The 14,997-nt window shown below is 33.0% G+C and overlaps 1 protein-coding gene and 1 non-coding gene across 2 annotated transcripts in view; one reads left to right on the top strand and one right to left on the bottom strand.

The window, feature by feature from the left end:
- Positions 1-4,876: 4,876 nt before the first annotated feature.
- On the top strand, positions 4,877-5,002 carry LOC114579230. The gene has a single exon (XR_003700139.1). It is a non-coding gene; the product is annotated as a U11 spliceosomal RNA (small nuclear RNA).
- Positions 5,003-8,636: 3,634 nt separating this feature from the next.
- Positions 8,637-14,997, bottom strand: part of LOC110104811 (subtilisin-like protease Glyma18g48580) — an 18,930-nt gene continuing 12,569 nt past the window's right edge. The window contains exon 3 of the mRNA XM_020834074.2: positions 8,637-9,009. Within this exon, the coding sequence (XP_020689733.1) occupies positions 8,918-9,009 (92 nt within the window). The 3' untranslated portion in view covers positions 8,637-8,917. The remainder of the gene's footprint in view (positions 9,010-14,997) is intronic.

Here is a 14,997-nt window from a genome sequence, read left to right as displayed (position 1 = left end):
AAGAAAGATGGTAATAGGGATCACTGGCCTAATCGAGATTTGAGTAAGAGTGGAGAGTCAAATTTTCACATTACATGGGAAGGCTGAAGTTGGAGGTAACTTTGATGTAGCGAAATAGGCATTTGAGAAGTTAGCCTACGAGGGGATGATGCATGTGATCATATAGCAAATTCACTGGTAAAGAAATTTCCAACATGATTATGGTAAGATATTTGAGTCATTAGTAGGCAATATAAATCAAAGTTGGAGAAGTTAGTGGTTGAGGAGAATGACATCAGCTATTTCGAAGGTGGGGATTGAGAATGGTTTTATATTCGAACATGCCAACCTTAGAAGGTCCATGGCATACTTTTCTTAGCTTAAATGAAAACTATATAATATGTCGATTGTTTGAATATCAAGGAGAAGTGAAATACCTCCAAGATTTTTCATGTAGAAGATTTGTTACATGTTTTGATGCACAATTAAGCTAATGGAGACAAAATGAGGAAGGATTGCAAATTTGCATGGGTTTATTTGCCAAGCTCAAAATATAAACCTCAAGATGATACGAGGAAGTTAAGAAGGGTTATAAAACAAAAAACCACTTTTCCATACGTTGAATGCAACCACTAGGAAAATAGTACTTGAAACTCGAGTTGACTTGAAAAGGATCATGCATCATCAAAGAACAAGTTAGCCTTGGGGCCTATTGACTTTAAAACTATAATGGAAAGGAAGTGCCTAAAACTTGGAGTTGAGATAACTTGAGCCATAAAGAACAAAATAGGGGGGTAATCCTTTAATAACATTTTTTTTATTAACTCTATAAACACTGTTTATTTATATTTTGTGCAATTCTTTGTCAAAAATTTTCAAAATTTTCAAAATTATAAATTAGTCAAAGTTATCTTCAAAGAAAACAAATTTAGGAAACTTGACCCTAATGAAGAACTCAACCCACACGATAAACTCAATCCTTATGATACACTACTCTCATAGTGAACTCAGTTGATCTATTGAACTCAAACACATCTTAAGCTTGACCCTCCTAAAACACTTATGTTAGAAACTGAACTTATGCATTTTGTAAAAATTCATCAAAATTGAATTTAAGGAACTTGCTTTTTTTTTCTCAAAAAATAAATAAAAATATCTAATTTTGTCACAATAATAGAGAGAATATTGTTATTACATAAGAATATTGGTCAATGTTATGATGTCACATAATCTAATTTGAAAGAATTATTATTTTATTTTTTAATAAATAACATCAAAGTTATCTAACTTCATTTATTAGAAATAAACAGCACTAGAATTCTAAATATCTATATTTACATTTGTATTCATTTCTCAAAAAAATATATACACTACTCAATATCTATACAATCATACTACTGCTACTCTATCCTGAGTACAAAAAATTTACTAAAAAAAAAAACATATCCTGAGGAATCCTGATCAGTCTCACACTTTTGCTCTATTGTTTTGACCTGAAATCATTTAATCACATATAATATGCTTAGGAGCTCAGTATGCAACCAAATTCTACAACTGAACTGAACATAAGGTAAATGAGCAATATGCATTTTAGCAGTCAAATCATAAAAGTATCATTCACATGATCACAGAGTAATATAATAGAGAAATTAGTAAATCAATATATGTGTAAAATTACTAAAATAATTATCATATCAAATACCACAATCAAAATAGAAAACATATAAAACATCAAATCAAAACATCAATAAAGATTGTCGACATCATGTCAATACAGTAAAATTATATAAATATAATTGTATTCATGTATCACATACTCAAAAATATTATGTCAATGTCAGCACAAAGTTAGTGTCCAATGCACATACTCAATATACATCACGTGATCATCATATTAATAACAATAGAATAATAATAACATCACTATCATGGGTGAAAATAATAGTAAAGCCATACAGTGGCAGTGATTTAGTAGAATGCATTATAATTGACATATTAAATAAGTAAAAGTTCTGGTTATAGCAGTATTTTTTCAGTATCATATCAGTGTTAGTAAATCATTGGCTTAATAAACAAAGATGCCACTCTTTCATTGCCTGTTGGCATGATAATTATCTCTTTATAACTCTCAATTAGTATCATGTGAATCAGTAAAGGATAACATCCAATCACAATATTTAAAGGAAAGCCCATCAGCCCACCATCCTATACAGGTTAACCAGTCTTTACTTATCTTTTACACACACACTATTATCATAGTACTATAATGGTAATCTCAATCGTATAACCACATTTATTTTTAATGTTTTGCACCAAATAAAATATAATTAAGTTTAATTCAAAAAGTGTCAAAATATCATAAAGGCAGGCAACATAAAATCCTACTAAGTAAAAATAAATATTTTTAAAAATTAAACAAATTATTAGGGATTATATATAACAATATCATGAAGCTTTAATTGAACTAAAATACTATTTTTATATGTTAAAATAAATTTCTAAATTGACAAAAATCACTAGTCGAAAAATCTTAATCTTTATAACTATAAAAAATTATGCCATAAAATTTTTACCAATATAAAATTATGCTCGTTTCTTGATGTTGAAAATATAAATTTTATCACAAAAATATCAAAAATATGAAATAATTGAAATCAGAAAAAAGGTGATGGTTTCTTATAATGAGGCAGGCAAATTTTTCAAATAGATCGGCAAACCAAAATTGCTATATGGCCTCTAAATATGAAGTTCCATTCTCTCTCTCTCTCTCTCTCTCTCTCTCTCTCTCTCTCTTGAAAAAAATCATGTAATTAAAATATTATTAAATTAATGGTATGACAATGACGATTTATGATTTGGATTTATATTGACACTAAAAAAAATTATTTTATTGGATTAAAATACATACTATTACAATCTACCCACCTAAAAAATGTCATTCTCAATATTTCTCTTAAGGATTCATGCACAAAATGATTTAAACCAAATTCGTATGATCAAAACTCAAATCAAATCAAACTCCAATTAAAAGTTGTAAGAAATCATACAATCAAGTAGTTCATTCTATCATATGTCATTCAATTATTTATGATATATTATGTCATACAATAATTAAAAATAAACTTCTAACCAGCAGAACTCTCAGGTTATTGTCGATCTTCTAGATATTATAAGTTGTGCACATGTTGCATCACCGAAGTAGGTGCAATCGATTATGGTGCAACAATCTCCCTCTAACTACTAGAATAAATTCTTCCTCCAAATTCTCTATGAGGACAGTCTGTTACCTTATGCCCCTACTTTCCATATCAAAAACATTATCTAGTCAACAGGTAGCACTAGCCCAAATATTGCCATCACAATGAATGCACTCGTCGTAACTTTCAGTATATAATATCTATATAGATCCCCTCGAATCACTATATCTACTTTTCTTCTAACTCATACTATCTCTGTCTATATCCCTGCTTACTTCATCTTTGCCCCTCCTCCTGCTAACATCATAATTAGAGCTTACCTCATACTTGGATGCTTGTGCTGCCAAATCAATTTCTTTTAGTCTAGCCTGCTTTGCTAACTCCAAACTCTCCTAGATCCGTAAAGGTACAAATGGATGCATAAGCTCCCTGTCTAACCCGTGCAAAAACCTATAGTACTTTTCTTCAGCAGTAGGGATGAAATAAGAAACATACATAGCAAGAGTAGTAAACTCGGCCGCATACTGCATCACTAACTCGCATCCTTGCTCCAACTTAATGAAAGATTTCTGTATATGTCGTCAGGCTGACGGAGATACAAATCACATCCTGAATACTATAGTAAACTCGTCCCAAATGATCTTAGTATTTATCTTCCCTTGAAATTTCTCTCTCTATTGCCCAACCCACTATCTCTCAACCTTTCCTTCAAATAAGAACAAAGCCAACAGTACCTTCCAGCTCTCCGAATATTACATGTTGTCAAAGATCTTTTTTATCCTCAATAACTAATTTTCTGTAGTCCGAGGTCCTACAACTCATTTGAATAACGGAGGCTTCAACTTATGAAATGTCTGTAAGTGTTTGTCTCCCTCCTCTTCTTTATTTTCAACTGACTTACTCTACGTATCCCCAATTACATGTGCTATAATAGTAGTTAATTGCATCACACTATCTAATGGCACTGGATCTGCACTGTGTTGCTTATATTGTATATTTGACTATACCAGATCCATCCAACTGGTCACATGTACGATTTAGTATGATCTGAATAATATGCACATGCAATCAACTATATGCAAAAGAATGCACCTTAATCTACCCAATTTACTCGACTCACTATCAATTCTTACAACTCATGCAGGAATTTAATTCTTACAATAACTATTCTCTTATCTTAATTGTGATGCCTCGGAATTTAATTTGAAATAATTATTATTATCTTTTTATAAAGAGCACCAAAGCTATCTAACTTCATTTATAAAAAATAAATAACCAAAATAATTCTAGAATTCAAAACATCTTTATATACATTAGTATTCATTTCTCAAAAATTCATATACACTACCAAGATCTATACAATCATACTATCACTATTCTATCATGTGTATAAAAGAATAACTAAAATAAAAAGAAATAAAACATAAGGAATCATAATCAGTCTCACACTCATGATCTCTTGCCCTGACCTAAAATCATTTAACCGCATATAATGAGCTTAAGAGCCTAACAAGTAACCAAATCTTACAATTAAAATTTGAAGTAAGCCAATTTTATGCAAGAAAGCTGACACCATTGCGACCTAGATCAAAGTTGAAAAACTTATTTCTTAAATGCATACTCAACTAGTTAAACAAATGGTAGATTAATTCAAACTTCTGACCTAATGATCTTAGTTTTAAAATCAAGTTTAAAATTCATAAAAGGGTTGGTTGGCTATGTATGCCACACACATCTTTTATTTAATGGATGTTGTATGGTTATCAAGACATATATCCGACATAATTTATGGAAGATATAGGATTGACTTGCTCGGCTAACCCTTTTTTTTTTTTAAGTTTAAAATTCATAAGACTAATCTTTATAGAGAGCTAAGACCTCCAAAACGATTGACAACTACGCTTAACAAAAATGCCATTTACACTTATCTAAAAAAATGTGTTTCATTCCAACGTTAAAAACTTTTTTCAATGAACTTAAGAGAAAATAATATCCCAAATGCTTTAAGATATTCTTTGGCACAATTTTATTATTATGATAATTATAAAGAATAAAATTTATATGATTTTATAATCACACCTAAAGTAGGACTCTAAATATAAATGTTTCTTATCCAATGTCCTATCTTTAAGTATCTTTTGGACAAAGAAGTATAGGCCTAGAAGTCTAATTCCCTCCATTATGATATGATATGCATTTAGAAGTGAGAGCAGTCCATTTGATGAGATGGGTATATACATGGTTATCACATTTGTCACAACCCAACCTGATCAGGACAGATCCTATCGTATTGAGCCGTAACAGGCGAACCCCAAGATCTAGTTTTGGAATTCTTTCCAGATTTTTCTGTCGATATTTATTAACATAATGTTAAACCACAGAGCTACTAAAATATCCAAATATTGAATAACTCATCTATAAAGTTTCTTTCATTCATCAAAACCATTATATATACTATAATGCATGGCTATAGACAGAATTACATAACTGAAAGTAAACTAGTCATGACTGTACAAAAATCAAAATTACAAAATACCTATAACTTCATATCAGATCCTGAACAGGTAGTCCACAACCTCTTTTCCTTTACCATATCCTAAAAATCATGAGTAAAACCACAGTGAGCTAACAGCTCAGCAAGTCACACTAGCCGATCTAAATTTCCAAATACTCTTTTATTTCAAATATTTTACTAAAGATTTAAAAGCAATTAATTGCAGTTTAAAAATAATTCGCTGAACTGAGAATCACAAAACATAAATACATAGCAAGCATTATATGATTCAGATAACCGTACAAAATTCAAATAACTGTTCAGAATTCAGATAATCGTATAGAATTCAGATAACCGTACAGAATTCAGATGAATTAAATAACAGATAATCGTACATAATAGATGAATTAAATAACAGTACAGAATAATTGAATAAAAATTCATATCACAGAATTGTTCAGATCACATTTCCCAGATCCAGATAGAATCTCAAAAGATTCTGGCCCCTTATGACTCTCTTTGTGCTTACAGCACTAGAACATATCAGATATACAAAGTTATTCAGATCAGATCACATTTCCCGGACCCAGACAGAATCTCAAAAGATTCTGGCCCCTTATGCCTCCCAGAAATTCCCTAACACAGATATAAACTCAAAGGATTCTAACCCCTTATATCTCCCAACATATATCATTTAATCACATGGGCACATATATCAACACATTATAACAAATATAGAGTAATTGAGCATGTAGCAAAATATCATCATATTGTATAACGATAGACAGCAGAAAATTCAACGAGACAAAAATGCACAGTTTCAGAAAATTTCCAGATTACCAGAGATTGTATAAAACAAAGTTTTAAAACTTTTATTGTACTATTGCACTATTTTTTAAAATTCTGAAAATTTTATATTCATTAAAAACCCATCAGATTCAGAATATCCGATGAAAATTTTCCAGAAAATATTCAGAATGTGCATAATCATAATCTCTTTGACATATAAAAAGTTACAGTGAAAGTTTTACCGGTGCAAAGTTATCCCCATTTTTTGCTAACGGATACAAAATTTTAATCGGAATATTACTTTTATGGTTAAGAAGAGTTTACTTCATGGATGAATCAATTAAAAGACTAAGATTTTATTTGAGACAACTTTTTTATTGCTTTCTAAAATAATTTTTTAGCTTTTTTTTTTAAAGCAATAAAAAAAAACTGTCAAAAGCTATCCCAAACAAAGCTTAAATTAATCAACAGGATACACTTTGGCCCAACAACATTAGATGTTAGAACATCTCCAATCCAAATCAGATTAAATGTTGAACAAGTTTACTCAAATAGAAGGCTATTAGGATCCTCTTGATTTTCCCCAAACACCACCAATTATCAATGACTAAGACTTCGTTTGGGACAACTTTCTTACTGCTTCTTAAAATAACTTTTTAGTAAAAAAATTTCAAAGTTCAAAAAAAAAAATTAACTAAAAAATTATTTTAAAAAGTAGTAGGAAAGTTATCCCAAACGAAGACTAAGAGAACCTTCTAATTATGCATTAAATGATTGGTGTAGTTTAAATTATTAGTTGTAATCTCATCGCATGCATTGGGAGTATACCTAAATACAATGTATGTCTGCAATATGCAATTTGTTTATTTCAATATTTATTCTATCATAACACTTTGATAAGCATATTTCATTATTTTATAATAGTTGATAATGCTAAGAAGGTAAATGTATGATATTGATATGGTTTACTTCATGATATGATGATTCACTTGATATCATGCATATGAAGATATTTTGACATGTAAAAGGTAATGTAGTGTGTGAATGATTTTTATTTATTTTTTATCATGATATGTTTAATAAACTATGCATTTTGTAGATTTGTTGCATGTTATCCCTGTTTTTCAATTCATTTGCCCATGCCATGATTTATGAGAAGTTATTTGCATATCATCACCTTGTATCTTACCAACATAATAATATCATTAATCTCATAAACCCAATAAATTTAAGTATAAACCTTTGATCAAAGAGATTGCTTATGCCCATAAACATCTAATCATATTATCTATATCCAAAGACCCATATGTTCCCCAATTACTATCTCTACAAGTCCTTGAGTCATTTGATGCTAATAAGGCTCCTTCGTAAAGGTATGCCATATAATTGACCTCATTGGCTTTTTTTGATCTTTATATACATATTAAGGTTTAGTTTGGATAGCTTTCTCACTATTTTCTAAAATGACTTTTTAATAAAAAAAAATTAATTCAAAAATTTTGTGTACTAAAAAGTTGTTTTAGGCTTTGTTTGAGATTACTTTATTACTGCTTCTTAAAACAGCTTTTGAGCACACAAATTTTAATATTTGTACTTGAAAGCTATTTTAAGAAGCAGTAAAAAAGCTGCCACAAAAAGAGCCTTAGAAAATAGCGAAAAAGCTATCTCAAATGAACGCTAAATGATGAAATTCATAAACACTAACAATGCCCCCCAGAACAGAACCCAAAAATATTTATTCCAACAATTTGGACCATTGCAACATCCTCAATCAAGAACTCCTGAAATGAAGATGGAAAATTAATACAAAATCTTAAAAAAAAAATCAAGTTCATAATACAAAATGAAAAAAAAAAAAAAAAAAAAAAAATCCTTACTAAAGAAGAAATCTCAAAGTAAAGCTTGTCGTCTACTTCATCTGTCTCTAGCAAAATTACTGCTGATCCTAATCAAACTAGGTAGCATTTCTAAGCCCACATATCTGGTAACTAATTTGTTGAAATAATCAATAAATATTTCATAATTCTCGCTTGATATAAAGATAAATAGGTTTTTTTTTTTTGCACTTCATATACTTCTACATGATACTTCTAAATCTATTTAAATTAATTCTGTAACATCGCTAATCAATATAATATCCATTCAATCAAAACTTGGATTAAAACAATAGCAAACACTTTTACCAAATAGATCAATGTCATCTCAAAACTATAAACAGTAATTTCACAACAATTCTGAACAAACAGATCTGTCACTTATGTAGTTTCAGCATTTGGCAGTAATCACACAATATTATATTTATAGTACTTCAAACAAAACTTTTATTTTTTTACAACAGCAGCATAATTGAAAGCAATCCAGTATTCGCCACAATATCAGAAAAGGATATTAAAACTTACATGATCATCATTCAACAGCCATCTGAGCCAAATTGTATGTGTAAAAGCTTTGGAAAGGTTCAAAAATCACCCATTCCGTGAAGATTGAGCATTCCAGTATGATGAAGTGAAAAGGTCCTGCTCAGCATAACACTAAGAACGCCAGGTAGCTCTGCATTGAAAAAAAAAAAAGGTACAAAATCATGTAAGGCATAATAAACATCAAAATTAACAATTTAAGAATGAAAAGCTGACAAATCATGCCAAACCACAAGTTGCAAAACATTGCATTAGTGAAAGAAAAGTATTAAACCCAAGTGATGCCAATTGGTTTGATTGGTAAAGAATTTGAAATTGGTGGCAAAATACTTTCGAATATTACCTACATCAAATTTGTACTTCAATACTCAATTTTCTAAATGATAAGTACTAAACCCAAAAAAGTAAGGGGGGGAATATGAATAAAGTTCTCTTATTAGGGCTTCCTGGCATCGTCGTTGCTATTCATTGATCTATATATGAAGGTTCTTCCTAGATGTCGCTTGGAGCTTCTATCGATAAGCTCCCTCCCAGCTTCTTGCCTCTGGGTTTAAACAAAAGGTGATGACATTACAAGTGGAAATCTCATCCAACTCTTACAATATCTTATTTATTGCAACTTCCATTCCAAGCAATTTTTTTTTTCTTCAACTCCCCCTTTAGTTCATTTGTTTATCCCTACTTAATTAGAGTGGAATTGAATCTAATGAACCAAGCACATGGTAATTTTTTTAGAGCAAAGAGGAATTTTTTTAACTGACAATCTTATCTTTCTTCTTATTAAAAACTTGGAGAAACTTTCATGTACACTTCTTCAATTTCCTCATTTAAGAAGGCATTTTTTATGTCAAGTTGATGAAGCTCCCAATCCAGACTCAGATAAGAAGAATAAAGCCCGAATAGAATTTATTTTGCAATTAGAGCAAATATCTCATCTTAGTTTATTCCATGAGTATGAGTGAAGCCTTGAGCTATTAACCTTACTCTATAATTGTCAATTTCACCATTGGCATTAAATTTTACAGCAAATAATCACTTTCTTTCAATAAGTATTTTTGGGATAATTGATAAAATATCACGTGTGTTGCCAATTTCCTTGAAAGCTCTCATTTATTCAAAAACAGCCTTATACCATTCCAGTTTTTTAAGTTTCTCATCCACATTTCTATGTATCGCAATGTCTTCAATCTTGGTGGTTAAAGCCTTGAACTATGAAGATAGTGAACAGTGCACCAAATAATTTGCAATGAAGTATTGGGTCAGACTCTTAAGCATTTCTGAATATAACGAGTAAATCAAGATCATCGCTTACAACTCTCTCATTGAGGCCGCCTCCCAGGGCTGATGATTTGTCTTCTTTCTTGACTCTTGGTTTCCTTAAATGCACAATAATGGGTTTTTCCGTGATGAGTTCTCCCCCTAGGTTAGTTATTTTTGAGGGTATGGAATTTGATAATCATATGGAATCAGATGTAGAATAGAAGATATTAGAGACAATTAAAGAGATAATAAGGGAGATAGTAAAGTCTCAAGGAAATTCTTACTATTGCTTCCTTACTGTGAGTCAGAAAGGATTATCTTCTAGGAATATGAAATCAACAGAAGTTAAGAAGTTCTTAAAGGTTAGAGAGTAACATTTATAATCCTTTTGAATTGGGGTGTCCAAAAAAATATACATTTTATGGCCTTTGGATGAAACTTCTTCTGATTCGATGGAGGTTGTGCACAACAATAACATACCCAAAAACTCTTAGAGACAAGGAATCCAGATTCCTTAAGGATATTGATCAAGAATGACACTTGCAGAAGTTTAAAATTAAGTGTCTTGGAGGGTAGATGATTCATAAAGTAGGAATATGTGAAAATGGCCTCCCCCAGTAGGAGTCTGGAACATAGTTTGTGAATATGGTTGATTATTTTCTCTCCAATAAATGATTTTTTTTTTCTCTCATCCATCCCAATTTGTTGTGGGGTACAGACACAAAAGCTTTGATGGTGAATTTATTGAGTAAATTCATGCGAGAAATATTCTTTCTCATTGTCATTGCGAATGATTTTGATACAGGTTTGAAATATAATTTTATAAGTTTATGGAACTGCTTGAACAAGGCATAAGCTTTAGATTTTTATTTCATGAGGTATACCCAACATTGACTATGAATGACTTTAGCAACCTTAGCACCCTAAATGAAAATAGAGATTTTTGTTTTTATTGTTATATTAATAAAACCAAAGTTAGAGAGACTTTGAAGAAAATGCAATATGAAAAAGCTATCAAACCTGATGATATTCCAATAGATGTGTGAAATGCTTAGAAGACGAAAGAATTTCTTGACTTACGAAATATTTTAAAATTATTTTGAATACTAAAAAGAAATCAGATGAGTAGAGAGAGTGTGTTGTTCCTATTTTTAAGAATAAAAGTGATGCACAAGAGTGTACGAATTATACAGAAATTAAGTTAATGTGTCATACATTAAAACTATGGGAGAGAGCTATTGAGTATAGGTTACAACATGATACCAATGTTTCTCAAAATCAATTTGGATTCATACCTGGTAGGTCTACTCTGGAAGCTATACATTTATTGAGAGGTTTGATGGAGAAGTACAGAGAGAATAAGGAGGATCTACATATGATATTTACTGATTTAGAGAAAGCATATAATAAAGTTTCAAACAAGTGCTTGGAGAGTTCTAGAAAAGAAAGGAGTTAATAATGCTTATATTTAAGTCATTAAGGATATGTATATAGGAGTTGTTACTTGTGTTCAAACACAAGGTGGTTTGATCAACTATTTTCCTATTTCAATTGGATTACATTAAGGATCAACTTTAAGCTCATATCTTTATGCTTTGGCCATGGAAGTTCTTACTAGACATTTGCATGGTGTATGTTTTTTGCTGATGATATTCTTCTTGTTGATAAGACTAGAGAGGGAGTTGAAGGAAAATTTGAATTATGGAGGGTAAACCTTAGAGTCTAAAGGTTTTCATCCGAGTAGATTTTTTTTACTGCACCCAGAGGGCCGTCTAAACCTGAATGCATAAAATGTAATTTTAATATTAATAGATCTAGTAGGGGAATTGTGTCTTTGAGTGATAAGTCATTAATAAGAGTGCACATTTTAAATATCATGTCTATTATTCAAAGAGATGGTAAAATAGATGGGGATACTATTAATATAATTCAAGTTGGATGGTAGAAGTGGAGGATTGCATCAGGCTTGTTGTGTGATAGAAAAGTACACCTCAAACTTAAGGAAAAATTCTATAAGATGGTGGTGAGACCTACAATGTTTTATAGCACAAAATGTTAGTCATTAAAAGAGAAGCATAAAATTAAGTTATGTGTTGCTGACATGAGGATGCTTAGGTGGATGAGTGGCTTCATTCTTAGAGACAGAAAGAGAAAGTAGTATATATGTGAAAAGGTTGGAGTAGCTCTAGTGGCGGATAAGATTAGATAGAGTCACCTTAGATCTCTGTTTAAAATTGCACAATAAGAGGCGCACCTCTGCGCAATCCGTCCCAAAACCGCCTCGAAGCTTACGCAATTCCACCCTTGGAAGAGGCGTACGCCTCACATGGACTGAGGCGCGCCTCAGAGGCGCAATTGCGCAATTCTTAGTGAGGCCTACGCCTCATGGGAATGGGCCCACCCACTTAAAATTAATGTTTTTTTCTCCTTAAACCCACACGGCAGCAGCTCCTCCCGAATTTTTCCTACCTGCACAGCTCCAGTTCGCGAAACAGAGAGCTCCCGCACGGTCCTTACGGCCGGCTTCCCTTCCCGCCGACGCCGCCTCTCTCCGGCGAAGTTGAAACTTCTAGCATGATTTTATTGCATCTATTTTGTTACTTTTCACTATTTTCATATATCATTTAGATGTTTTTATTGTAAGATAGAATATTGCTATTATTATCCTGATAAAACCCTTAATTTCTCATTTACGCAATTCTGTGTCCGTGAGGCTTACGCCTCGCCTCACGGACGAAAACCGCCTCGAGGCTTAATAACCTAATTTTAAACCTTGCCTTAGATGGTTTGGACACATAAAATATTGGTCTTCCGATTACCCAATTAGGAGAGTAGGTGTATTAGATTTTAGCCTATGTTAAGAAATGTCGATGTATGCCTAAAAAGACTTGATTAGAAAATATTAGAGACGACCTTTTTTTATTAGATTTAAATGAGAATCCAATTCTTAACAAGACACAATGGAGAAAAATGATTCATGTAGAAAGATAATGGTTTAATATCGTTGTTGTTGAGGTATACCCAACATATCTTCATATGGATATAAATCAACGGGTTCCTATTAACTACTAGCTCTAGCATATCCCCAAATGTCACTGTGAATACAATGGAAACCTTTGGAAGGTTGCATTATTGTGGTGAAATATTCATACAAGTTTATTTAGCAAGAATACATTTACATTGGTTTTGGATTCTTTACGATAGACGACAATGGCAGGAAATTGATGGGCGGATTTTAATTTAAATTGGTACCTGGATTTATGTACAAATAGTCAATCTTCATAACAAAATAACTCAATATAGAATTTAATTTCTTCCAAATTTACCAATAATAGATCAATAGTTAAATCTAAATCTACATTCTATAAATAATGAAATCTAAGTGCAAAAACTAAAATTACATATGGAAGTAAATTGAAGAGCATGTATACACAAAAATCAATATTTGTATTTAGACCCCCATCGGCTTATTTATTGTTGGTTTTGTGTGGAATCTAACTGTGATGATCAATTGGGTTATACTGCTACCTCGGACCTCAATTCAATATGTCAGGCTTGCTTTGGGGTTGTAGAGGGTTCTCCCCCTACTTAGGTTTGAGTGCTTTGCACTCAATTTTTTTTTCATGTACAGCGCTATGTACCCGAGCTCCCCAGCATCGTGTACCCTAAGGGTGTCAAAATGGATTTCGGGTCAGGTTTGGGGGTCAGGCTTGAACTTGACCCTAGTCCAAACGAGTTGACCCAAACCTAACCCGATTTTGTAAATTGGCCAAAAATTCAGAGCCCAACTCTACCCAACAGGTTACCGAGTTGATCCGACTCGACCTATGAAACCGGAAAACAACTGATGGAGTCTGGACGCGAGCGAGGGTCCGTGGGAGAGCTCGCTAGCACTGCATGTGGAGAGCAGAGTCCGGATGCGAGCGGCGAGCGTGGGTCTGCATAAGGGCTTACTAGTCCTGCGATGCGAAGGGCAGAGTCTGGACATGAGGAACGAGCACGGTTCCGCGGGAGGGCTTAATGGCTTCTGGCATTGTGGTGTGGATTGCAGAGTCCGGTGCGATGAGGTATATACGGTGGGCGGAGTTAGGACGCGAGATCGAGGGCTGCAGCCTGCGGGCGAGTGCGGCTCACAAGCGCGGGCATAAGATCTCACTGCAAACGATGGAGTCCGGGTGTCTGGATGCCTCCGAGTCATTTCAGGTTAATATCGGGTTTCCAAGTCAACCCAAACCCCACCCGAATTTAGAATCATGTTGAAAAACGAAACTCTAACCCTACCTGTCTGGCAAACTGATAGGAAATACTTGAGTTCGCAAGTAACCCTAAGGTAATACTTGAGTTCGCAAGCAACCCTAGTCAAAATCAGCCCAAAACAGTGAGCAAAACTGCTGTCCCAGCAGTTTTACAGCAGCTCCGTAGCAGAAAATGCACCCAAACAGAGAAAAGTAAGGAAAAGAAACAAGGTTTCCACTAGTAGATGCAAGAAAACAAAGAAAGATACAACGTCCTTCGATTCGAGAGGAAGAACAACTCTCCACAAGTCTCTAGCAAACCCTAGAGCCCAAGCACACAATGAGATCTCAAACTTTTCATTCAAATTCAAGATGAGGACCTAATTCCCCCCTTTCCCCCTCTTTAACTCTCATCCCCATACAAAATCCCTAAACAGCCCTTCTATTCAAATTCCCCCCCTTTCCATTCAAATTTTCCCTCCAACCCTTGAATTAACTCCATGTGGGGCCCGCCTAGAGTAAGTAAGGACCGGAGGGGCCCGCCTAACATTACTCCCCTCCCAAAGACTCACCTTGTCCTCAAGGTGAAAAGCAGGAAACTGCTCTGCAATCCTCTCCTGTGACCC

The sequence above is a fragment of the Dendrobium catenatum genome, unplaced genomic scaffold (assembly GCF_001605985.2).
Source record: "Dendrobium catenatum unplaced genomic scaffold, ASM160598v2 fragScaff_scaffold_231, whole genome shotgun sequence".
NCBI classification, from domain to species: Eukaryota; Viridiplantae; Streptophyta; class Magnoliopsida; order Asparagales; family Orchidaceae; genus Dendrobium; species Dendrobium catenatum.
This window is presented reverse-complemented; position numbering and strand designations above follow the sequence as displayed.